This window comes from Gopherus evgoodei, chromosome 11 (genome assembly GCF_007399415.2).
Source record: "Gopherus evgoodei ecotype Sinaloan lineage chromosome 11, rGopEvg1_v1.p, whole genome shotgun sequence".
Taxonomy (NCBI): domain Eukaryota; kingdom Metazoa; phylum Chordata; order Testudines; family Testudinidae; genus Gopherus; species Gopherus evgoodei.
The window spans coordinates 68,786,513-68,810,567 of record NC_044332.1 but is presented as its reverse complement, the minus strand read 5'-3'; the positions used below and the strand labels follow the sequence as shown (position 1 = coordinate 68,810,567).

General features: G+C 43.1%; 1 protein-coding gene across 6 annotated transcripts in view; it reads left to right on the top strand.

The window, feature by feature from the left end:
• Positions 1-24,055, top strand: part of KALRN (kalirin RhoGEF kinase) — a 798,047-nt gene that overhangs the window by 477,533 nt on the left and 296,459 nt on the right. For all 6 annotated transcript variants that reach the window (XM_030580108.1, XM_030580107.1, XM_030580109.1 and 3 more), the window contains exon 11: positions 5,010-5,201. In XM_030580108.1, the coding sequence (XP_030435968.1) occupies positions 5,010-5,201 (192 nt within the window). The remainder of the gene's footprint in view (positions 1-5,009; positions 5,202-24,055) is intronic.

Genomic DNA, 24,055 nt, shown 5'->3' with positions numbered 1-24,055 from the left:
TAACTTGGCAGTGAGGGAGCAGGGAGAGGTGTTCAAGAAAAGCTCCCTAAGGGGCACCTCATATATATTTTTCATCCTCCCTAAAGTCCATCCTTTCAGTTTTCCCTATGTGAAGGGTGATCTGGTATATTATTATTCATACAGAACCAAAAGAGCAGGAGGAACTTTGAACAAATAAGAAAAGGTCTCTGCCCTAAAGAACTTACAGCAGGGGTAATAAATAGGTGGACTGTGGGCCAAATCTGAACCCACAGCCACTTTTGAATGGACCCCAAAATCCCTTTATTTATTTACTTGTCATTATTGCTGCTTTTATTATTATTATTTATTATTTATTTTCTCTAGAGTCTGGACCTTGACAATACCTTGACCAAGAAATTTGGACTGTGACAACAAATAATTGATTACCCTCGTCTTACAGTCTAAATAGATAAGGAACTGATGAGAGATATGGAATGGCACATGAAAGCAAGTGAAACAGCAATGAAATACCAGTTTCGGACACTGCTTGTTAGCTTCACCTTAGATGAATTTTTTATTAGCACTCCTCAGCTGGTGGAATGGGGAGAGCTAATTTTCTGGGGAAAGTGTGTTTTAAAGAAGAATGTGGAGGTAAAGTTTGATCTACAATGAAACACTTGAGTACACTTCACAAAGTGCTGGCATGTTTTTTGAGTAATTGGGGAAAAAAAACTGTGCTTCCTTACTAGATAGTTGCTGTATTTATATTATTTTTTGTCAAGGGATGACAATCCTTTTGTGTGTACATCAAGATCTGGAGTTCAAATTTAGTTCAGATAACTCTCAATAGTTAGTTGCTTACCTAGAGTTTATCTGAACCAGTTAGGTCTGCAAAGCTGATCTGGAAATCTCTAAAGAACAGGCTTTGTGATTCCAGCAGGGCAAGAAATGCCCAAGAACAGCTTCTCCTGTGGTATTTTGCACCTGCTCCAAGTCTTGGCTGGGATCTGAAAGGGCAGAGATGTGTGAAAAGGGGTAGGGGAATCTCTAGAACTCAAGAAATATTTTATCCAGGCTTGTTCACTCGTGTATATAAGTGGTACACAACTGCAGCTCCTCAACAAGAGCACCGAAGTATACTATGCTTCAGAGAGAGACAATGCCTCCTCAAGTTCCCTTGCACAGCACACGGCAGGAGGGAACTCATTGCCTCACTCTTTAGGAGGATGCAGCGTGCACTGCCATGCAGATTCCAGACAGCTCCATTGTTATAGAAGGAAGGCTGGATGGTGGCTCTATTGCCTCAACACCCTTTCTTGTCCCTTTATGGGATGGCTAGAGTCACTGAGGTTACTGAAGGGATTGCAGTTGAGACTAGCCCCTCCACCTTGTACCTCATTGTTTAGCCCTTAGAATGTTTAAATTCTCCTTATGGCACAGTTCATTTATATCTGATCATCATCTCAATTAACCACATTCAGCCCAGGCATAATAAAGCATGACTCCCGTTGACATCACTGGGAGTGGTGCTGGTTTACACCACAGCTGAAGAGTCCCATATTAATGACAAACATACTATTGTTAGACTTCAACTCAAACAGTAAGTGCCGTATCCTGAGAAAACCAGTTAAGAGTGTCACTAAAACTATACAGAAAGCAAGGAAGTGAAACACAAAAAGAGCCTTACTGTCATTTATTCCACTCCAGTTAAAGTGACAGTGATAAAAGTGTCTGTGAGTGGAATAGGCTCTTCAGAAAACAGTCATTTTCCAGCTTGCCTTCCACATTAAAGGGACACTTTTAAGACAAATTTTAAATTGAGCTTTTACAGATTCTCAGACAGGTAGAACTGTCTCCAGGGAATAAAAAACAAAATATATGAAAATGGTTATTTAAAAAAAAATTAGTATGGTCCTACATTGTTCGGAACCTAAACATGGATTCACCAAGGGCAAGTCATGCCTGACCAACCTGATTGCCTTCTGTGATGAAATAACTGGCTCCGTGGATATGCGGAAAGCGGTGGACGTGATATACCTTGACTTTAACAAAGCTTTTGATACCGTCTCCCACAGTATTCTTGTCAGTTAAAAACGTGTGAATTGGATGAATGGACTATAAGGTGGAAAGAAAGCTGGCTAGATCATCAGGCTCAACAGTTAGTGATCAACAGCTTGATGTCTAGTTGGCAGCTGGTATCAAGCAGTGTCCCAGGGGTCGGTCCTGGGGCAGGTTTTGTTTAGCATCTTCATTATGATCTGGATGATGAGATGGATTGCACCCTCAGCAAGTTTGCTGGTGACACTAAGCTGTGGGGAAAGGTAGATATGCTGGAGGGTAGGGATAAGGTCCGGAGTGACCTAGACAGATTGGAAGATTGGGCCAAAATAAATCTGATGAGGTTCAACAAGGACAGGTGCAGAGTCCTGCACTTAGGACAGAAGAATCCCATGCACTGCTACAGTCTGGGGACCGACTGGTTAAGTGGCAGTTCTGCACAAAAGGACCTAGGGATTACAGTGAACGAGAAGCTAGATATGTTGCCAAGAAGGCTAACAGCATATTGAGCTGCATTAGGAGGAGCACTGCCAGCAGATCGAGGAAAGTGATTATTCCCCTTGATTCGGCACTGGTGAGGCCACATCTGGAGTATTGCATCCAGTTTTGTCCCCCCCGCCCCTCCCCCACACACACACTACAGAAAGGATGTGGACAAATTAGAGAGAGTCCAGCAAAGGGCAACAAAAATGATTAGGGAGCTGGGGCACATGAGTTATGAGGAGAGGCTGAGGGAACTGAGCTTATTTAGTCTACAGAAGAGAAGTGTGAGGTGGGATTTGATAGCAGCCTCCAACTACCTGAAGGGAGGTTCCAAAAAGGATGGAGCTTGGCTGTTCTCAGTGGTGGCAGATGACAGAACAAGGAGCAATAGTCTCAAGTTGCAGTGGGGGAGGTCTAGGTTGGGTATTAGGAAAAACTATTTCACTAGGAGGGTGGTGAAGCACTGGAATGGGTTACCTAGGGAGGTGGTGGAATCTCCATCCTTGAAGGTTTTTTAAGACTCGTCTTGACAAAGCCCTGGCTGGAATGATTTAGTTGGGGTTGGTCCTGCTTTGAGCATGGGATTGGACTAGATAACCTCCTAAAGTCTCTTCCAACCCTAATCGTCTATGATTCTATGATTATGGCATTTTGCTACTGCATAAGAATCTGAAAGTGAAAGAAGCGAAACTGCTTTATTGCTTTATTGTCCAAGAGAAGAAATGCAAAAAAGGTTATATTTATACCCAACCAGAAGAAATAGGGAAATTTAACGGCGAATTACATATCCATATTCATTCTACTTCAATAATCTAAGATGTTTTTTGTAGTATAGGTAAGGGATTTTTTCCTAAATATATGGGGACAGCTTTTGAGACTGTTACCTACTTTTTACTCAGTTTTTACTCTGGACATCTCCTATTGACTCCATTGGCATATCCTCTGTGTGAAAATTTCAGGATTTGCCTTGTGGCTTTTAGACCGACAGTGTTTCTTAAATGCTCAGGGGGATGCATATGTCCACACTTTTCAATGAGTTAATGTATATCTCAGCTGAGAAAGATCTCTGCATGGGATTTTCGTAAGCCTTCAGTGGTGACATAACTCTGCCTTTATTGAAATGAATGGTAAAGTTCCCTTTGACTTCAGTGGGAGTAGAGTGAAGCCAGTGCTGAGCGCTTTTGAAAATCCTGCCTCCTGATTGGAAACTCCTTTGGGCTCATATGATATTTCTGTAATTGATTGTAAATTGCCTAGAACTCTTTGGTTACTATGGGTTATTGACTTCAATGGGAATCCTTTGGGGAGTAAGTGCCCATCCCTTAGGGTGACCAGACAGCAAATGTGAAAAATTGGGATAGAGGGTGGGTGTAATAGGAGCCTATATAAGAAAAAGATGCAAAAATCAGGTACCCTACCATCACTGTGGGTACTGGTTGCACAATCTAGACCTACACGAGTAATAATCTTCACAATAAATAATCCATCAAACTGACTGTATAACTTCCTATTTTGGAATTAATGATCTGTACACCATTTCTATTTCATGGGACTCACTCTTTGTATATTAGTATAGCAGAGTTTTCCACAGATAGAATGGAAAGGAGGAGAGGAAGGATGGCCCAATGGTTAAGGTACTAGAGCACTAGATTATGTCTTGGGAGACCTGGGTTCAAGTGCATGCTCTGCCACAGACTTTCTTGGACAAATCACTTTGTCACTGTGTGCTTCCGTTTCCCATCTGTAAAATGGGAATAATAGCACTTCCCTGCCTAACAGGGGTTTTGTGAGGATAAATACATTAAAGAATTGTGAGGTGCGTAGATACTACAGTGAAAGGGCCAGGTAAGTACCTCAGACAGACTGGAGATGGTGTCATTCATAAACATTTCACATTATTTGATTACCCAGCCCACAGTAGGAGTGATTGGCTCCTTCTTATAAATCAAATGTACAAAGATAAGAGCAAACAAAGAAGCAACTTGAAGACAAAATCTCACACTTGGATTTCTCTCAACTTACCACACAAAAGCCACTGAAAGGCAAACATTTCTTGTGGATGAGATATTTCAGGCTAATATGATTACATGCTGCAATATGATCGCCATTAGGAATCCTTCGTAACCAGTGTGCTGCCAAGTGTTGTGTGAGACAATTTCTACCTCTGAAGTGGTTAACTCCAGTTGCTTCATTACTGTATCTTTGAGAAATTCCAGAATTCTGGAAAAAGCAGGTACGCAGTCATATTTATCTGTCAGGCCAGCTAGCACTGTAGTGGTGTGCATTTCAAACAAGGAATTATTTCATGCCTATTCAGGGATTAGTCTATCTGGGTTAATACTTGCTCCTCTCACAGATGGCAGCACCAATAGGAATTATTACCATTGTTTTACAAGTCTGATAATCACTCACTTTCATGCCTTTGAAACTGCAAGCAGCTTGTTTCAGTAGTTTACTTGTCTCAGTTATATTACTCATACTCTGTTCCTTGCTTTGTTTTCTGGTAGAATACATACACGAATGCAGACAAGCTTTTAGAGGCTGCAGAGCAGTTGGCTCAGACTGGGGAATGTGACCCTGAAGAGATCTACAAAGCAGCCCGGCATCTGGAAGTGAGGATTCAGGACTTTGTCCGGAGAGTGGAACAGAGGAAACTTCTCTTGGACATGTCTGTCTCCTTCCACACTCACACCAAAGAGGTAAGATGCACGTGATGGAATTTCTCTATATTGCAAAATGATGCAACAGATTGACTCAATGTACAAAGTGAAAACTCAGAGGACACAAACTGGATGCATTTATTGCACAGGGATATGCCAAATTCCTGCCTTGTTTTATTTGGATGCTTTGGCCCTAACTGCGGTAGAGAGGAGAAATGTGCTTAAGCCATTTTTATGCATGATATGGAACAATAGCAAAGTGAGACATTATAGCAAAAACAGACCAAATAGTGGTTAATTCACAATTAAAAGGTGACACTGTAAAATAAGTGGCCAGTCATATATGTTTGAGATCTAAGAACATCAATTAGGATAAACTCATTAGACATAAACATGCCTGCAGTGTAATATGTACTCCTTGAGGCAATATAGCCTTAATTAATGTAACCACTGTTATTGTTTCTAGAAAAAATAATATAGCTGTTATTAGTGTTACTAGAAAAATTAAGCTAGTTAATGAAGCTGATTTTTGTTTTCCAAATAAATCATAAGGAGTTACAAGCATACATACACATGAGATTTTGATGACTCAGCGAGAACCTGAATCCATGCTGTTTAGTGTAAGTGAAAAACATTCAAAGATAAGGCTGGCTCAACCCAGATACAGTGGAAAAGACATCAGATAGGAGGCCCCTGGGGATGTAATTAAAGCATACTTCACATTTTTCTGTAGACCAAAGGCCATTCAGTGATGAGTGACTTTTAAAGATAGGCTTTCTTCTGAGGGAGATGGAATTAGTCAGAATCATTGTTTTCATGCACTGTAGCATCAGTTTGCAACAGCACACTTGATCCATAAAGATGCTTTTATTAGCTGAAGGCTTTGCCTGTATTAGTTGAATTGCATACTACAAACAAGTCATTTATAACAGGCTTCAGCAAATTGGGGGAACATCCATAAACAAAAGTCTTATGATGACAGAGGTAGCCTCCTAGAAAGTATGAATGATTTGCAGTATGTGCCTCACTTTTGTTAAGCCTTGGAGATACAGTAATGAATTTTCAGCTGTTGGAAGAGCAGGGTGCACAAAGTTGCTCATACAGGTCCTGATTCTGCAATGTACTTAAAAAAAAGGTCTAAATCTAAGCACATGGTAAGTCCTATTGACTTCAGCATTCGTATGCTTCAGTTTAAGTGTGTACTTAAGTACCTTGCTGAATTGGGCCCATAGTTCTCAGACCGTGATATCGCTCTAGTGTCCAATGTAGAGTCAGATTCTCATCTCAGTTACACTGGTGTACATGAGATGTAACTTCATTGGTTATGTCTGCATTAGAAATTATTTATAAAAAATTCCCATTGTTGCTAGCACTGGTTCAGCTCCACAGATGGTAGCTGGCAATGCTAGTGTAGACAGGGCTTCGAGAAGCCATTGGCATTTTAAGCCAGGGGTTTTCAACCTTTTTCCTGCTGAGCCCCTCCCCCCCAACATGCCATAAAAACACCAGGGCCCACAGGGGTGGGGGAAGGGAACTCAAAGCTCTGGGCCAGGGGGGGTACCCTTGGGCATAGGCATAGTTTTACTTCTATTTGGGGGTGGGGCAAAAGCTGGCAGGGCTTGAGCCAGCTCCGCACAGCAGGGTCCAGGGAGGGAGTGCCACCTCCATCCCGACTCACTCCAGAGGCCACCCAGCCTGTCTGGGCTGTGGGGGGATGCAACCAAAAAATGTAACTCAAAGGGGGAAAAAAGTCTGAAAACCACTTGGTGCAGGGAGGGAATAGCTAGGGGTTGTGTGCATGCAGGGGAGTAGCGCAGGGCGCAAGGTGGGATAGCTGGGGCTGTGTGCAGGGAAAGAGTAGCTCCCGTGCAGGGAGGGATGGGGGTAGCTAGGGGCTTTGTGAAGTGAGGAGAATAGCTCAGGATGCAGGGAGGGGATAGCTAGGGGCTGTGTGCAGGTGGGGGGGTAGCTCAGGGTGCAGGCAGGGGGTATCTAGGGGCTGTGTATGGGCAAGGGGATCTCCCAGTGTGGCTCCCAGCTTCAGGGGTGGGGGAGGTGCTGGGGCTCCCAGCTTTGCTGGTTTCAGCCCCACACTGCTCCTGGTTTCAGAGGCTTGATGGGCTGCCCCCATGCTGCTCCTGGCTTGGGGGGTGGTGCCAGTTTCAGCCCTCCACTAGCTTCAGTCCCGCTCCCCTCCCAGCTTCAGCACTGGAGCTGGGGGTACCGGGTTTCACCTGTAGGGCTCCATGGCCCCCCTGAAAGGGCTCGCAGACCTCCAGGGGGCCACGGACCCCCAGTTGAGAATCACTATTTTAAGCAATGTATCAACTATACTTCCTCAGATGATCACTGCTATTTTCTATGCTAGAACTCCAACTATTTCTACCATGTAACGTACACAAAGCCATTGATTTCAATGTAATTATTTCAGATATACAATGGTGTATTTGAGATCTAAATCTGGTCCATAATTTAAGGTATCAGTGGGTGAAATCTTAACTAGTTGTTTGAGATCCGTAACTAGCCCAGAATTCACCCATGATGCAGAGGGGATGGTGCTAGGACCTCTGCATTGCATAAACTCCACCTGGCTTCTGTGCAGAGGGACATAAGTAGAGTGCAGAATGTGCACTGTTCACAGCAGACGTGGGTTTTGCAAGCCCATATGGAACTGATTCAAAGGCCTCAATGACAGCAGACCAGGGAAGGAGCCATAGATCTATGTTTATGGGAATCCAGTGGCTTTAATAGCCTTTGCAATTGATGCAGAGTCACAGCAGGTGCTATTGCAGTTCATAGCAGCCACAAGGAATTAGGAGATGCACAGTAGCTCTGCTACACAAAGGAAGCTTTCACTTCCCCAGCCCCTTGGCACTTTACTCATATGAATCCAAATAGTTTGGCTACATCTGGGTGGACTTAATTTTATCCCCTGGTGTTACCTGCATCATTCCTCTAGCATGTTTCCATATGTTAGATTAGAATCACTGGCATTAATCACGTGGCCCCAACAGCATGCTTATTGCCAAGACAGTTTAGTGAGGAAATTGCTGAGGTTTCAGTGTTCGTCTGCCAGATGCGGCAAACACCGAAGAGACCATGAAGTAAATTAAGAGTGCAGAAGTGGGCTGATGCGAAGGACAAAATGTTAAAACAGTAGAGTCTCGGCACATGTTTGGATCTGGGTTTGCCTTTTTATAGTATAAATAGGTTGACCTAAGTGAAAATGACTCATGGCTTGGCTTTGTTTGGACCTTGAATTTTATTTTAAAGTGAAGAATTAACCAACATAAATGTTGTTTTTCAGTATGGCTTTAAAATAGGTGGTTGAACTCTTGAAAAGTGAAGAAATTATACTCCTTTGCCATCTTTCCCTGTGGTAATGTTTAAACTCTTTGCTCATTTCTGTGTTAGCTGGCTTCCTGGCAGGAAAATAGAGATTTCTTGGTCTCTAACTGAAATCCAGTCCACAACCACTTTGAGAATACCCCACGTCGCACAGATCAGTCTGAAACCGAATCCAGAAGCCTCATACTCTAACCCCTGAGCAAATATCCATCCCAAACTAGACCTGTAAGCCTATTTTCATTTTTGGCACTTTTTCAGAATAGGTCCACATATGGCATATTGCTGCTTATTAGCTGGGCTCCCAGTCCAGCTAAGATATAATCATTAGGGTCCAGTTCTAAAGCCTTCACTCAGTTTTATCAGGCAAACCTCTATTGATTTTAACTGAGTTAGGGAAGAAATTTAGACTCAGATTTCAAGGCAGAAAATCTTGTAGTGGCACCAGTAACATGTCGACATCTGAGTTCTATTGCTGCTGTTTTCTAGGAAGTATTCCAGTTACAATGCCAGCATACTCCTCTGGGATTAACTATAGAGCAGTTGTTTGCATTGCAGTGTCTTATATTGTTTTGTACTTTGCTTATTCACACCTTTAACCTGTAGGCTCCTCAGGGCAGGGATTATGCTGTTTGTCTGACACATTAAACACGTGTATGCAGTGTAGTTGTAGCTATGTTGGTCCCAGGATATTGGAGAGACAAGGGGTGATCCATGGCTCTTGAAAGGTGTGTTGTGGAGGGTGTTGATCATTGCAGAAGTGGACATATGTCTGCAGGTTTTGCATCTGTTGTTCTGGCAGGGTCTGGTGCTGCTTTGAGTTGGTGTGTCCTAGTCTCTGGGAAGCTTGCGTGTGATGATGAATTTAGAGAGGTTGGGTTGGGGGCGAGGGGAGGGTTGTTTGGTGGGGGATGCGGGTTCAGGAAAGATTTCCTTCAGGATGGGGTTCCCATCAAGTATGGGTTCTTTTGTTTGATGGTACCGCATATGGGTTCTATTGTGGGATGGTATACCTCATCCAATGCACTCAGTGCCCCACTAACAACTATGTGGGTGAAATCAGACAATCAGCATGCTCTTGAATGAACTCCCACAGGAAAATGATTGAAGACAAAAACACCATATCACCTGTGGGTGAACACTTCACAAAGTGATCACTCCATGTCTGAGCTATCAGCCAGATACACAGATACCACAGAATATGCTCCGAGGAGAAAGTCTGTGATACGCACCTTAACACCACCTTTACCAAACAAGGACACTCCACCAGAGAAGTAGATCACATCTTATAACGGGCCACCTGCATACCTCAAGATAGCCTGCTTCAATACAGAAATATAACCACCTCTGACTGCACACCCGTAGTTGCCACCTACCACCCCACACTGGTAGTGTTTTCTTAGCAATAATTCAGGAAACTTTGATTTAGACCTAGTTTTTATCTAAGTTTCTCAAATTCTCATTTTTTGATAATGGATCTATTGAGACAGCTGTTTAAAGAGAGGTCAGTAGCGGGAAGTCAGTCTTGCTGACACAGACTTTGTGGAAGTATTCTGATTGTCGTTTTGTGATTAACTTGTGTCTTTTGGTAATCTCTCTAACATTATATGGTAAATTCTAGAACCATATGACTGATTGCACTTATCATGCATCTCTGACCACTTCACCTGCACCCTGCCCATTAATCTATCTCTGCCTGGGACTACTTCTAAGATTCCCAACATTTGAGCAGCTGCTAACAACTCCTGTTTCAAAAGTAAATCAATCAATCAACTTGCCAGAGAAATCCTTCCTTCCCTGTTCTTCCCCCCAGTCCCCTACCTATCAAAAAGGGGACCTGGCATTGTCCAGTCAGATGTACTGACCAGACACCAGGCTGGTTATCATGGGGCAGGGTGAGGGGCTGGGTCATTAACTCATGCCAGGGCTGCCTCCTACACACAGGCTGGCTCCTTGTCAGGCTGCAGCAGCTCCTGTCCCAGCCCCCGAACAGAGGGAGCCGAGCTAGAGAGGGAGAGGGAGAGGGAAAGGGAAGCAGGTTCAGTCACAGAGATCTCCTTGGGACTGTCACTTGATGTGCTGAAATTACCTCTGAGCCCATTTTCCCTGCCAGATTGGGACTCCAGAACTCTGCCATGTACAGCCAGACACGCTAGCCTGCTGCAACACAGGTCCAGGGTCTGGGCCACGCCCCCAAAGCTTTGCAGGCTTTAAGTGAAAACAGCTCAGTAGGTTACCTGTCTCTAGCACCCAGACACTCAGCTCCCAATGGGATCCAAACCCCAAATAAATCCATTTTACTCTGTATAAAGCCTTATATGGATTAAGTTAGTAAATTGGTCGCTCTCTGTATCACTGATAGAGAGATATGCACAGCTGTTTGCTCCCGCAGGTATTAATCACTGACTCTGGGTTTATTAATAAGCAAATGTGATTTTATTAAGTATAAAAAGTAGGATTTAAATGGTTTCAAGTAATAACAGATAGAACAAGGTAAGTCACCAAGCAAAATAAAGCAAAAACACACAAATCTAAGCCTGATGCATTAAGGAACTGATTACAGGTAATATCTCAACCTCAGAGATGTTCCAATAAGCTTCTTTCACAGACTAGACTTCTTCCTAGTCTGGGCCCAATCCTTTCCCTGATACAGTCCTTGTTAGTTTCAACAAACATCTCAGGGGACAGGGCCTCAGGGGTCCGGTTACCAGCAATTAGAAAGGTGGCGACCCTACTGCCTGAATTGCACTGGCTGAAGGCACAGGACAATAGTTAGCCCTGAATCAGTGACTATTTTAAGGCCAGATATCTTATGACCTATCAAGACTAAAAGTGGCTTCTTTATGTCATTGGAAAGGGGAGACTCCAAGCACTGCTTCTGGCACATGGTCCCCTCTGAGGCCTGGACTCATTGTACTAAGGATGCTTTCTTTACTGGTGAAGGGGTCTGAAAAATAACACCAATAAAACATTTTAAAAACTCTCAAAATCATTGCTAAGACTACATGGCATATACTGAAAATACAATTTTCTGGTGCAGTATAAATGTTTCAGTGCCATGAATTTAGATGAACTACATAAGTCACTCCCACTTGATCATTCATAAATACTGTAGGTATGGTGTCTTATCTTATTCCCAGGCATATAAAAACTTTATACTGTGTGCCTTGCTATTGTAATACATTAAATATCATCTAAAGATCATCATACATATCTGTCAAAGCCTTCTAGGCCAAAGACTACTAGACATTCTTTATCCCAAGACCTGAAAGTGCTCCCTTGGGAATCAAATCCAATTACCCATATGTCAGGGCAGAATTAAAAATTACTGTCAGTGAGCTTCCAGAATAGAAGAATTCTGCAGACTTGTACGAGTCATTTCCCCAAGCTTTGAGGTTGTCTTACTGTAGGTTTTTGCATCAAGTCTGTCTGTAGGTTTCACCATCATTTGCTATGAATTCCAACTTTCATGATCGTATTGCAAGGCTGTGATATTTGGTATTTTTCATAAAGCTCCAGCTCCTGGACTCAAGTGATTTCATTAGACTCTCAGCTTTCATTTAAAACTAGGTAAGTTTCTAGACCTCATGCTTTTGGAGAAAAGGTTGAAAATGGAACCCAAGAGCACCCTAAAGACTCAAAAAACAGAAGGCAAATTACAAGAAAATAACATTTAGTATTTTTAGTATTTTTAAATTACATGATTTTTACATAAATTACAATATAATTTCATGATTTTAAGGCCAGACTCAAGTTTTTGGAATCCTTTGGGTTGGCAATATCCTGTATCAGAAATGTAAAGATAAGGGGGCGCTGTCAACAGCTCTAGATAGTTAGTAACTTTTTTAATGGCCTTGTATAATTAAATACCAATTTAGCAACTTATAAATGCTATTTCTTTCTCTACTGATTTTCTTTTCTGTTTAGTGCACATGATGTTTTCTCCCTCATATTTAGGGTGGCAGGAACTCATGTGGCTATGTGCAAGCAGGACTGATGTCTTCAGCCTGGATAGAGACAAAGCTGGAAATAGTTTTTGTTCATTAATTGCTGAAGTTGAACAGTAGGGGGTGGACACAGGCACACACTTGATTACTTTCTTGGCTTCATGGGCAAGGCTTAAATGGCATATCTAAAAGCCACCCAGCCTGGGTCCATAGACTTATTGTAGTGGGGCTTGTGCTGGCACTCTAAAAATAACTGTGTGGATGTTGCAGCTTGGGCTGAGCCTGGGCTCTGAAGCCTGGGGGACAGGAGATGGTCTTAAAAGCCCAAGCTCCAGCCTAAACTGCAACATTGAAGCACCGACTACACATCTGTTTTGAGAGAGCTAGCACAAGTCCTACCACAACAGGTGTGTGGACCCGGGTTGGGAGAGTCAGTCCCAAATTCAGTGTAGACATGCCCTAAGATTAGCTGTTAGCATTAATTTGGGTGTCTAAAAAGGTGCATATGTAGGTGAGCATGCACTCCACAGTGTATTGAAGGGTTAAGCAAAACATAAGGTTGGGCACTGCCTTGGTGGTGTTTATGTTGGCTGGCAGTGGAGTGACAGATATAAAACCCCAAAGGAATCCCAGCCTGATGTAGGCATATTTAAGCTACATGGGTGCTGCATTAAATGTGACAGTTCTGTAGTGTAGAAGGCTGCATATGCAGCTTCCCAGTTCTCTGGGGATTAAACACATGCTGCCTGCATTCAGTTCAGCATCAGACTCCAAACTGGCAGCCAACTGGCCAGGCTGTGGCTTCAGGCCTGTCTTTGGTTGTTTATTATGCAGTGGGTCTCACTGTCTGGGTTTTTATATATTTCTTAGAAAGCTGCCATCTTAAATGGTAGAAGGGCCAGCCATGGCCTTCTGTCACCACATCCTCCCCTTGTCCCCTTCTGCTCCTATCCCCTCTATTGCCCGCCTCCTGCCCCTGGTTACCATACCCAGCTCCTGCCCCTTCTTAAGTTCTGCCTGTGTCCCCACCTTTCTGCTATACATGCTGGCTCCTGTCTGTTCCCTCCCCATCTGACTCCTGCTTCTTCCTTCCCTCCTGCTCATATCTTCCCCCCTTCTCTCTGTTCCTGTCACATCCCCAGTTCTTGCCCCCAGCCTCCGCAGCTCCTACCCTCTCCACCCTTCCTTCTACGCCTGCCCCTTATTCCTATTCCCCTCCACCTTCTGCCCGCCTTTGCTCCTCCCACAGTCCCTTCTCCCACTGGGCTCCTATCCCCCCCAAGCTTCTTTCCCAGTCCTCCTCCCCGGCCTGCACCTCTTTTCCTTTCCCCCAAGTTTCTCACCCCTCTGTGAATTCCAGTCAGGATGCTTCCTCGTTTTACACACTGCCTTGGTGCCAGCAGGGAAGCACTGAGAGCACAGGAGGGGTTGTCCTGCTGCTCTCAGGACCTCTGTCCAGTACCGCCATGTTCCCTAGCACATGGGAGGTATGAATGATGTAGGGACAGTCTTGCTCAGCCCTGGCTTCCCCAGGATGGAGCATGTTCAGTTAGTTAGTATGAATGGTACATGCACAGTCTGACCATCACAAGGAACTGTGGGGGGATGGAGCATGCTCAGTACAAATGGAATCTTGAGAAAATGTAGCTTGCAAACTCTAACAAGTCTCTACTGAGCATGTGCAAACTGCAATTTAACAGATGCTTATATCCTGATGAAATCTGGACAAATTTTCAAAAGGCTTGATAAAGGCACCTCCCTGGCTTAGGGGAACAGCCTTCCAAATATCAAGTCCCTGCTCCAAAGCATAGAGATGTTAGCGATTCTCAAGGAAACAGTTGTAAAAATATTTTAATACATGCCAAACAACTTTCCCCCTCCAAAGGTTACCACCTTTGAAATGCAAAGAAACTCAGCACCCTCCCCAAAAGTCAAGCCTTTTGCAATCCCAACCACATGGCAACTCCGCAACCACTCCTCCCCGTTCTCCCCTTCAACATACACTTATAGTATCTCGAGAGGAAAACACATATAGATAAGGTAAGGGTACGTCTACACTACGAGATTATTCTGATTTTACATAAACCGGTTTTATAAAACAGATTGTATAAAGTCGAGTGCGCGCGGCCACACTGAGCACATTAATTCGGTGGTGTGCATCCATGGTCTGAGGCTAGCTTCGATTTCCGGAGCATTGCACTGTGGGTAGCTATTCCGTAGCTATCCCATAGTTCCCACAGTCTCCCCCCGCCCCTTAGAATTCTGGGTTGAGAGCCTAGTGGCTGATGGGGCAAAAATCATTGTCACAGGTGGTTCTGGGTAAATGTCGTCAGTCTTTCCTTCCTCCGGGAAAGCAACGGCAGACAATCATTTTGCGCCCTTTTTCCCTGGATTGCCCTGGCAGACGCCGTAGCACGGCAACCATGGAGCCCGTTCAGCCTTTTTTTTTAAACAGTCACCGTATGTGTACTGGATGCCATGGACAGAGGCGATACTCCAGCACTACACAGCAGCATTCATTTGCTTTTGCATGATAGCTGAGACAGTTATCAGTTGTTCTGTACCATCTGCTGCCAGTGTAAATTGGCAATGAGATGATGGTTATCTGTCCTTCTGTGCTGTCTGCTGCTATCATGGGTGCCCCTGGCTGAGATCCGCCGGGGGCGCAAAGGCAAAACTGGGAATGACTCCCCGAGTCAATCCCTCCTTTATGGTCAGTCCTGCCTAGAATATGGGGCAAGTGTACTAGAGAACCAGTGTATCAGAGAGCACAGCCGCTCTGTGTCAGATCCCGCAGAAATGATGAGCTACATGCCATTCACAGGGGGTGCCTCTGCAACAACCTCACCCGTTGCTTCCCTCCTCCCCCAACCTTCCTGGGCTACCATGGCAGTGTCCCCCCCATTTGTGTCATGAAGTTATAAAGAATTCAGGGATAAGAAACAATGACTTGTTAGTGAGATAAAATGAGGGGGAGGCAGCCTCCCGGTGCTATGACAGTCCAGGCAGGACATTAAGCGGTGCGGAGGAGAGGAGCCCAGCATGCCACTGCTATGATAGTCCAGGCAGGACAGAATCTTTTCTTTACACAGGAAAGGGAGGGGGCTGATGGAGCTCAGCCCCCAGTTACTATGATGAGGACGGTTACCAGCCGTTCTGTACCATCTACTGGGAATGACCGGGAATCATTCCTATATTCACCCAGGCACCCCCGACCAGCCTCACCTGAAGCCAGCCAGAAGCACTCACGGGTTGATAATAAGGACGGTTACCAGTCCTACTGCACCGTCTGCCACCGGGCAGGGGAGAGGAGTGGATACTGCTCTTCACTGCTGCAACATCGTGTCTACCAGCAGCATTCAGTAGACATAGGGTGACATTGAAAGAAGTCAAGAAACGATTTCTTTCCCGTTTCTTTCACATGAGCGGGGGGAGTAAATTGACGATCTATTCCCTGAACCACGCCGGACAATGTGTTTGAACCTACAGGCATTGGGAGCTCAGCCAAAAATGCAAATACTTTTCAGAGACTGCTGTGGACTGTGGGATAGCTGGAGTCCTCAGTACCCCCTCCCTCCCTCCATGAGCATCCATTTGAGTCTCTGGCTTCCCTTTACGCTTGTCACGCAGCACTGTGTAGCCTGGAAATTTTTTTTTCAAATGCTTTGGCATTTCGTCTTCTGTAACAGAGCTTTGATAGAACAGATTTGTTTCCCCATACAGCGATCAGATCCAGTATCTCCCGTACAGTCCATGCTGGAGCTCTTTTTGGATTTGGAACTGCATTGCCACCCGTGCTGATCAGAGCTCCACATTGGGCAAACAGGAAATGAAAATCAGAATTTTGCAGGGCTTTTCCTATTTACCTGGCCACTGCATCCGAGTTCAGATTGCTGTCCAGAGCGGTCACAGTGGTGCACTGTGGGATACCACCCGGAGGCCAATACCGTCGATTTGCGGCCACACTAACCCTAATCCAATATGGTAATACTGATTTTAGCGTTACTCCTCTCGTCAGGGAGGAGTACAGAAACTGATTTAAAGAGCCCTTTATATCAATATAAAGGGCCTCGTAGTGTGGACGGGTACAGCGTTAAATTGGTTTAACGCTGCTAAAATCGGTTTAAACGCGTAGTGTAGACCAGGCCTAAGACTGATAACAGCATTGATAATAAAAAGGGTGTTTGTTTTGTCAACACATTTTGCCAGCCAGTCTTTGTAGTGTTTCCTTTAGCCAGTTGTCATTGAATGTGCAGTTTCTGATGCTAGCTTTTTTTCCTGGGAGTATAGTAGGATCCACTTGCACCATCTCCCTGATCTTCTATTATTTAATATGCCTGGCACATCTCCTCACTCTCACATGACTCAAACCCTCTCTCACACACACGCATGGTGCACTTGTGTGTTGGTGGGCAGACAGGAGAAGTGGGAACACTGCACATCTTTAGCGGGACATAGAAACTTTTAGCATTAGATTTCCCAGTGTATTGTGATAATAATGGAAATCTTTAGATCTATGTAAAAAAAAAATCTGGCAAATTAAATTATTTTTCTGGCAACCGGCAAATCCATAGAAAACCTGACTAGGCCAGTCAAATACCAGCCAGATGGTAACCCTCTTTCTTAAAGTTTTAGCTGAAACTTCCTCACAAATTTCAGCTTAAGCAGACACCCACTATGGAGAATATCAGCCTGAACAGTTTAAGTTTGACAAAGTTATAAGCAACTGAAAACAGGGTCTTCTACTGGAAAGTGTCAGCAACCGTAACCAGAGGTATTGCTATCCGTACCATTTAAAATACACACACAGAGTGCTATGGTTATGAAATTAAATTCACCATGCTCCAAGCAAGTGCCTTAATTAGGGGATCTGGTTCTTTTAGGTCTTTAATTTTAACAGAGATTGGCTTTTATATTGTGGTAGAGACCTTGGGAATCTTTAAATTAAATGTTGGCTTGTTTATGGTCTCCTGCTGTTGATTCTAACAAACAGAATAGATGATGACAATGAACCAAAGTTAATCACAGAACAAACATGACTGTTTCTGGGATACTGTTTAATTCTGTTGTTCATCTTAAATTGACCCGCTTTACAGTTTATTTTTCTATACCGGGGTTGGCAACCTTTCAGAAGTGCTGTGCCGAGTCTTCATTTATTTACTCTAATTTAAGGTTTCGCATGCCAGTAATACATTTTAACATTTTTAGAAGTTCTCTTTCTATAACTCTATAATATATATCTAAACTATTGTTGTATGTAGAGTAAATATAGTTTTTAAAATGTTTAAGAAGCTTCATTTAAAATTAAATTAAAATACAGAGCCCCCCGGACCGGTGGCCAGGACCCAGGCAGTGTGAGTGTCACTGAAAATCAGCTCATGTGCTGCCTTCAGCACTCGTGCCATAGGTTGCCTACCCCTGTTCTATACTTTGCACTATATTGCTTAAATTTAACTGTTACTATTGTCATTTTGAAGAATATGCCCATCAAATGATAGAGTGCTGTGATGTTCAGGATAATCAACAAAATGACTCAACTGACGACTTTTAAGATCTCTGGGAAGGTCCAACCTTTTGAATACACAAAGCTGCTCACCCATATACCCAAGAAGCTTCATCTAATTTTTGGTCCACTGGGCTGTTCGGCATTTTAACTTCTCCCACCTCAATTCACTATACAGATACATTTTAAAAATAAATGAAACACAAACAAAGCACTGTAAGAATGACCAAAATTAGCTTTTTATACATAAACATTTAACTGTTTCAGTATCTTATATCTTGGGACCTTTCAGGGTTAGAATCAAGTGCTGCATGTCTTGTTGAAATGTTGTGAATCTTCCTTTTCAAATGGTATAAAACTCCCAGCTCAGATTTTCAAGGCTGCCTAGAAGATTTGACTTTCAAATATCAGCCCGCTCTGCAAGATTGTGAAATATCAAACCTTACACATAAAGCCCTGGTCCAGTACTGAATATTATGGGTGTTGTATCTGTGAAATTTGTTTGGGGGGATTTTGTGAGAGGAAGACTCTCCATTTGAGGGGGGAAAGGAAAGACCTTTCTGACAGGTTGAGTTTTAAAAAATGGCAGTTGTGTAAAGGTGCTCACATGTTTGGAATGTTAGAAGTAGTCCTTGTAAAATGGATTAGTGAGCAGAGAGCAGGTGAAGTTGTTAAAGGTACAGAGTAAATACATTTATCAGATGGATGTCACCACCATGGATGCATACAAACACATAAAATTTAAAAAAAACACCACACACATGCATTACCATTGTTAGAAAGGAGAAATGTCTTTAAATACATTTCTACAGAGCCTGGGACAATGAGATAGCATTACTGATTGGGTAGATGTGGCCTGTGTGGGTACACTACTAACACAATACAAATAATAAATAAGTATATGCATATAGTTTCATGTAAGCTAAATATAAAAGAGATCAGCCTGTAACATCATCAACTGATTATCATGAACACAGTAGGACAAATCCTGCCCTTAGGTATGCGTTTGCTACTCCCACTGACTTCAGAGTCTGGCCCATGATTTTGACAGAAGCATAAATGCTCACCAGTCCTTTGCACCGGGAGATCCCGTACAGGCTTAAACCTGTCACATACCATAGCAGTGTTAACAACGCTCTGAAGCTATGGAAGCAAGAGAGCAGGGTCATCAAGGACTGTGCTGAGATCCAATTCATTTATATTTATAAGATTGTTTTACAAAGGATTAAGGAGTAGGGAAGAGAGAGCTGAGGTATCCTGGCAGCACACCCTACACCCAGTCAGAAGAGTCTGAGTCTGAAACACAGCCAGACCCCTATTGAATAAAAATTCTGCCATCTGTGATCTCTTAAAAAAAAAATCAGCTAGAGCCAAATGATTGTAAACACAAACATGTAGGCCAAATTTCAATAAATCTAGCATGTAGAAAGCCATGTAAAAGAAAAGTAACTTGTCTGTTCATCTGTCATGAACTTGCCAAGGGATTCCTCTGGAACATGACACATGCTCAATGTACACTGCGTAGTCCTCCTTTTCCTTTCAGTCATCTGTTGTTTGTTTTGTTTTGTTTTTTCTCTGCTTTGACCATGTTCACTATTAACTTTAGAGACTCATTGCATCTACACACCCACCTCTGATTTGGCATGTGTGCTGTGAATTAACCCTTCATATGCCAGGCCTGTCATAAGTAAGAGGTTGACGCTGCAGGCAAAAAGTGTTTTTTTTTTAACATAGTCATTGATGAGTCAGCAAATTCTACAGAAACTCCTCTTTTTAATGAATATAAATAGTACATTCCGTTGGTACTCTCAAGGTGAGGAGGACAGAACTTTTCCCAGTTCCCCTGAACAAAGAATGTAGGACATACTTACTAGGAACAAAGAAAGTAGGCAATACTAACAGAATGGGGACTATATCCTGGGAAGAAGTGACTCTGAAGATGATCTGGGGGTTGTGGTGGGTAATCTCCTCAACATGAACTCCCAGTGTGATGAGGTGACCAAAAGAGCTTATGCGATTCTGGGATGCATCAATAGGTGAATCTCAACTAGGAGTAGAGAGGTTGTTTTCCCTCTGTATTTGGCACTGGGGCAACTGTTGCTTGAAATCTGTGTCCAGTTCTGGTGCCCACAATTCAAGTAGAATGTTGATAAATTGGAGAGGATTCAGAGAAGAGCTGCAAGAACGATTAAAGGATGAGAAAGTATGCTGTCTTGTGATTGAGCTTTTTGAGTCTGTTTAACTTTACAAAGAAAAGATTATGAGATGACTTGATTACAGTCTATAAGTGTCTACATGGGAACAAATATTTAATAATGGGTTCCTCAATCTAGTAGAGAAAGATATAACATGATCCAATGGCTGGAAGTTGATGCTAGACAAATTTAGACTGGAAATACAGTGTACATTTTGACAGTGAGGGTAATTAACCACTGAAACAATATATCAAGGGTCATGGTGGATTCTCCATCACTGACCATTTTTGAATCAAGTTTGGGTGTTTTTCTGAAAGCTCTGCTCCAGGAATTATTTTTGGGGAAGTTCTCTATCCTGTGTTATACGGGAGATCAGACTAGATGATCACAGTGGTCCCTTCTGGCCTTGGAATCAATGAATCTGTGACTGAGCATACAGCACTATTAGTAATATGCACAGCTGGTAGTATGCGTTGTCAACATCTGTGATAGTTTCTGTATTCAATAGTCTTCATTAAAGGTATGCTGGCAATCTCCTGTAATTCATCCCTGTCACTCAAAAACATGTTATAGTCCCCGTAAATGCATGTGCCTGATAAACAGAGTCTATAAAACTAGTTTAAAGTGGTTAATATTAGCATGATAGTTTGAGAAGATGGTGGTTTCAGAAAGAGACTTTGGTTACAGAAAGGCAAAATCACTTTGTTAAATCCTTCAAAAGTTTTCACAGAGTGATTCAGAGTTGTCTCAAGTGAAATTCCTAGTGGGGGGGGCGATGGGGGAGAAGAGGGGAGGCACACATAGGTATTGAAACTGCAGATCCGGATAAATGTGTATGTATGTTTAGCAAATGATCATTCAAACCACAGGGAAATGTGTAGAGGAAGAGGGATATCTAAATCCCCTGTTGGAAAAGTTATGGAATGTGATGAACCAGAGAGTTTTGAATGGGAATTTCATGGCTCCCCTTCCCATCAGTATAAATCAATGAATGTTCAGTGCATGATCTTGCAGCTGTTAGGTGCACCGCCTGTGCCAGATTCTACTTTGTTACACTGGTGTAAATCTGGAGTAACTCCACTGACTTCAGCTGAATTTCTCCTGATTTACACCAGCATAACTGAGTGTTGAATTTTTTCTTCTCTTTGCAGTCTCTCAGTTAATTGTCTTCATAATTACTAGACAACTTAAATTAAAAATAAAAACTGCTAAAAGGAGACCATGTATTTGCAATTCATGCTAATCGGAGGAGAACTAAAGAGCATGAACATTAGACTCCTCGGTAAAGCCACCTTCATCTCATGCGGTGGTTAGGCTCTGAATTGTATATATATGTTCTTGGGAATCTACATGCTTGATGCAAGTGTAGCTGCCATTAGCACGTTTGCCTCAAGAGGAGATTATACTGTGCTGTATCAGTGTGGTCCATGCAGAACTTGGAAAAAACATCAGATGTTTAGGCTTTGCAAATCCTTTTGCCCTGGGTGAGGATACTAATTAAAACAGCTTCACATACAGAAGCACCAGATGCAGCCTAACCAAGAATGAATATCAAGAAACTGGCAAGGGAATGAAAAAGCAAGAAAGAGGTTAAGAAGGGATCAGATCCTTTCTTCACAAATTGTTCCCTTCTTTCCTCGTGTTCTTTCTTCACAAGCACTTTGTTGATGATGTTGGTCATATTATATCTCGCTGCAGGATGTCTTATCAGCATAACACCATGAAGTTGCACATTGTGGTTTTATCAGCAGCATTGGGTTGCATCACTCTTGTCGTGTGATGTTTCAGTGTTGTCACTTTAGTATGGACATTTAATCATGTGACATTTCATTTGTGATATCCGGTCATTAGCGTTGCCAACTTTCTAATCGCACAAAACTGAAGACCCCTGCCCCGCCCCTTCTCCAGGGCCCCACCCTTGATCGCTCCATCCCCCCTCCCTCCATCACTCACTCTCACTCACTTTCACCAGGCTGGGGCAGGTGGTTGGGGTGCGGGAGGGTTGAGGACTCCAGCTGGGGGTGCAGGCTCTAGGGTGGGACTGGGGATGAGGGGTTTGGGGTGTGGGACAGGGCTTCAGGCTGGGGCGGGGGGGTTGGGTGCAGGGAGGGTCTGGGCTCTGGGCTGGGGGTGTGACCTCTGGGTGGGGCCACAAATGAGGGGTTTGGGGTGCAGGAGAGAGCTCCAGGCTGGGACAGGGGGTTAGGGTACAGGGGGGTGAGGGCTCTGGCTGGGGGGAGCTCTGGGGTGGGGCCAGTGATGAGGGGCTTGAGGTGCAGGAGAGGGCTCAGGGCTGGGGCAGGGTGTTGGAGAATGTGGGGTGCAGGTTCCGGGAGGGAGTTTGGGTGCGGCTGGGGACTCTGGGCTGGGATGCAGGGTCCCAGCAGTGCTAATTGCAGCTCCCAGGAAGCAGCTGCCAGGTCCCTGCAGCCCCTAGGTGCACCACCGGCTGGACTTCTAACAGCCTGGTCGGCAGTGCCAACCAGAGCCGCCAGGATCCATTATCGACTGGGCATTCTGATCGAAACCTGGATACCTGGCAACTCTACTGATCATGTCATATCTTATCAATCAATATATTGTTTAATATGTTTCCACTGATATTTCTGTCTTCCATCATTACATGTAAAATATAGGACCTTTCTGACGTATGAAAATGGTGTTGAAATACCCCAAGAAAACATAACAATAACTTACATTTAGATAGCATTTGACATATTCAAAGTGCTTTATAAACATGAGCTAATTAATTCTCACAAATACCTTGTGACATGTTATCTCTACTTTTTCAGTGTGTAAGTGGGAGAACCTGGATGGTTACTTTATTTCTCTTTTAATACTGTTTTTGCTCTAGTTGTCCTGATGACTATTAACCTACTGACCTACCATGAACATACTTTCAGAGGACACTGTATCATAACTTATATTGCAAATTAAGCAAATATATCATACCTTATATTGTAAATAGTTGTTTGTGTACTCCCTGAGATTGTACAAGTCGTCTGTTTTCTTTATTATTCTCATTTTTAATTATTAGTCCAACTGTAAAAATCTCAATAGTTATTTACCCACTCCTTATTTTGCTTTTTACTTGTATTGCTAAATACTTTTAAATCATATTTTGAGGGATTGAAACTGAATAGCATTTAGAAATAGCAGCATTCAAAGATAGTGTAGCACAGAGTGCTTAATAGTTATTCCACACTCTCAGACAAGGTTTTCTTAATCATCTTTTCAGATTTCAGATTTTTGACAGATGTGGTCCCTTGTTCTAAGTCAAAGGCAGTAATTTCTAGGTAACAGACACAGGTGTCCTTCAAACCTCCAGTAAGTGCTCTCATTAAGTACTTGAGTAAACTGACGGGTGTTGCATCAGTTGACAAAGCTGAAGGTAAAGAGCTGTCTTGTTCTTCCATCAAATGAAGCTGCCTGTGTATTATAGGTGAGGGGAACAGAGAGAAAGTTGCTACAATACATAAGAAAAGTGGCAGATGGTCCAAAGTAGTGCCTGTTTTTTTTCCCTATAGAGCAACAATCTAGTGATCAGGGAATTAAATCTTTTTTTCTTATTTGAAACGATGGTTGCCTTAATTTTTTTTTTAAACTATCTGTATACAGCTTGTTCATGGACCAGAAGGGCTAAATACTCATCCCAATCTTTCTTGTAGTTGCAGTTTGCAACTACAAAATTTTCATCTGAATGTATTTTGCACTGTAAAATTTGTGGATGGATATTTTTTTGCAGGTGCATATCAGGTTGCTAACCATTAGAGATTAATGATTAATATTTGCATCCATGATTTATTGCAGCAGACCATAATTCAGTAAATGTGAATAAGCAAGTGAACAAAAATACCTCTATATTATTGCTTCATGTAGGTTTTCCAGTTTTTTCTGTCGTCT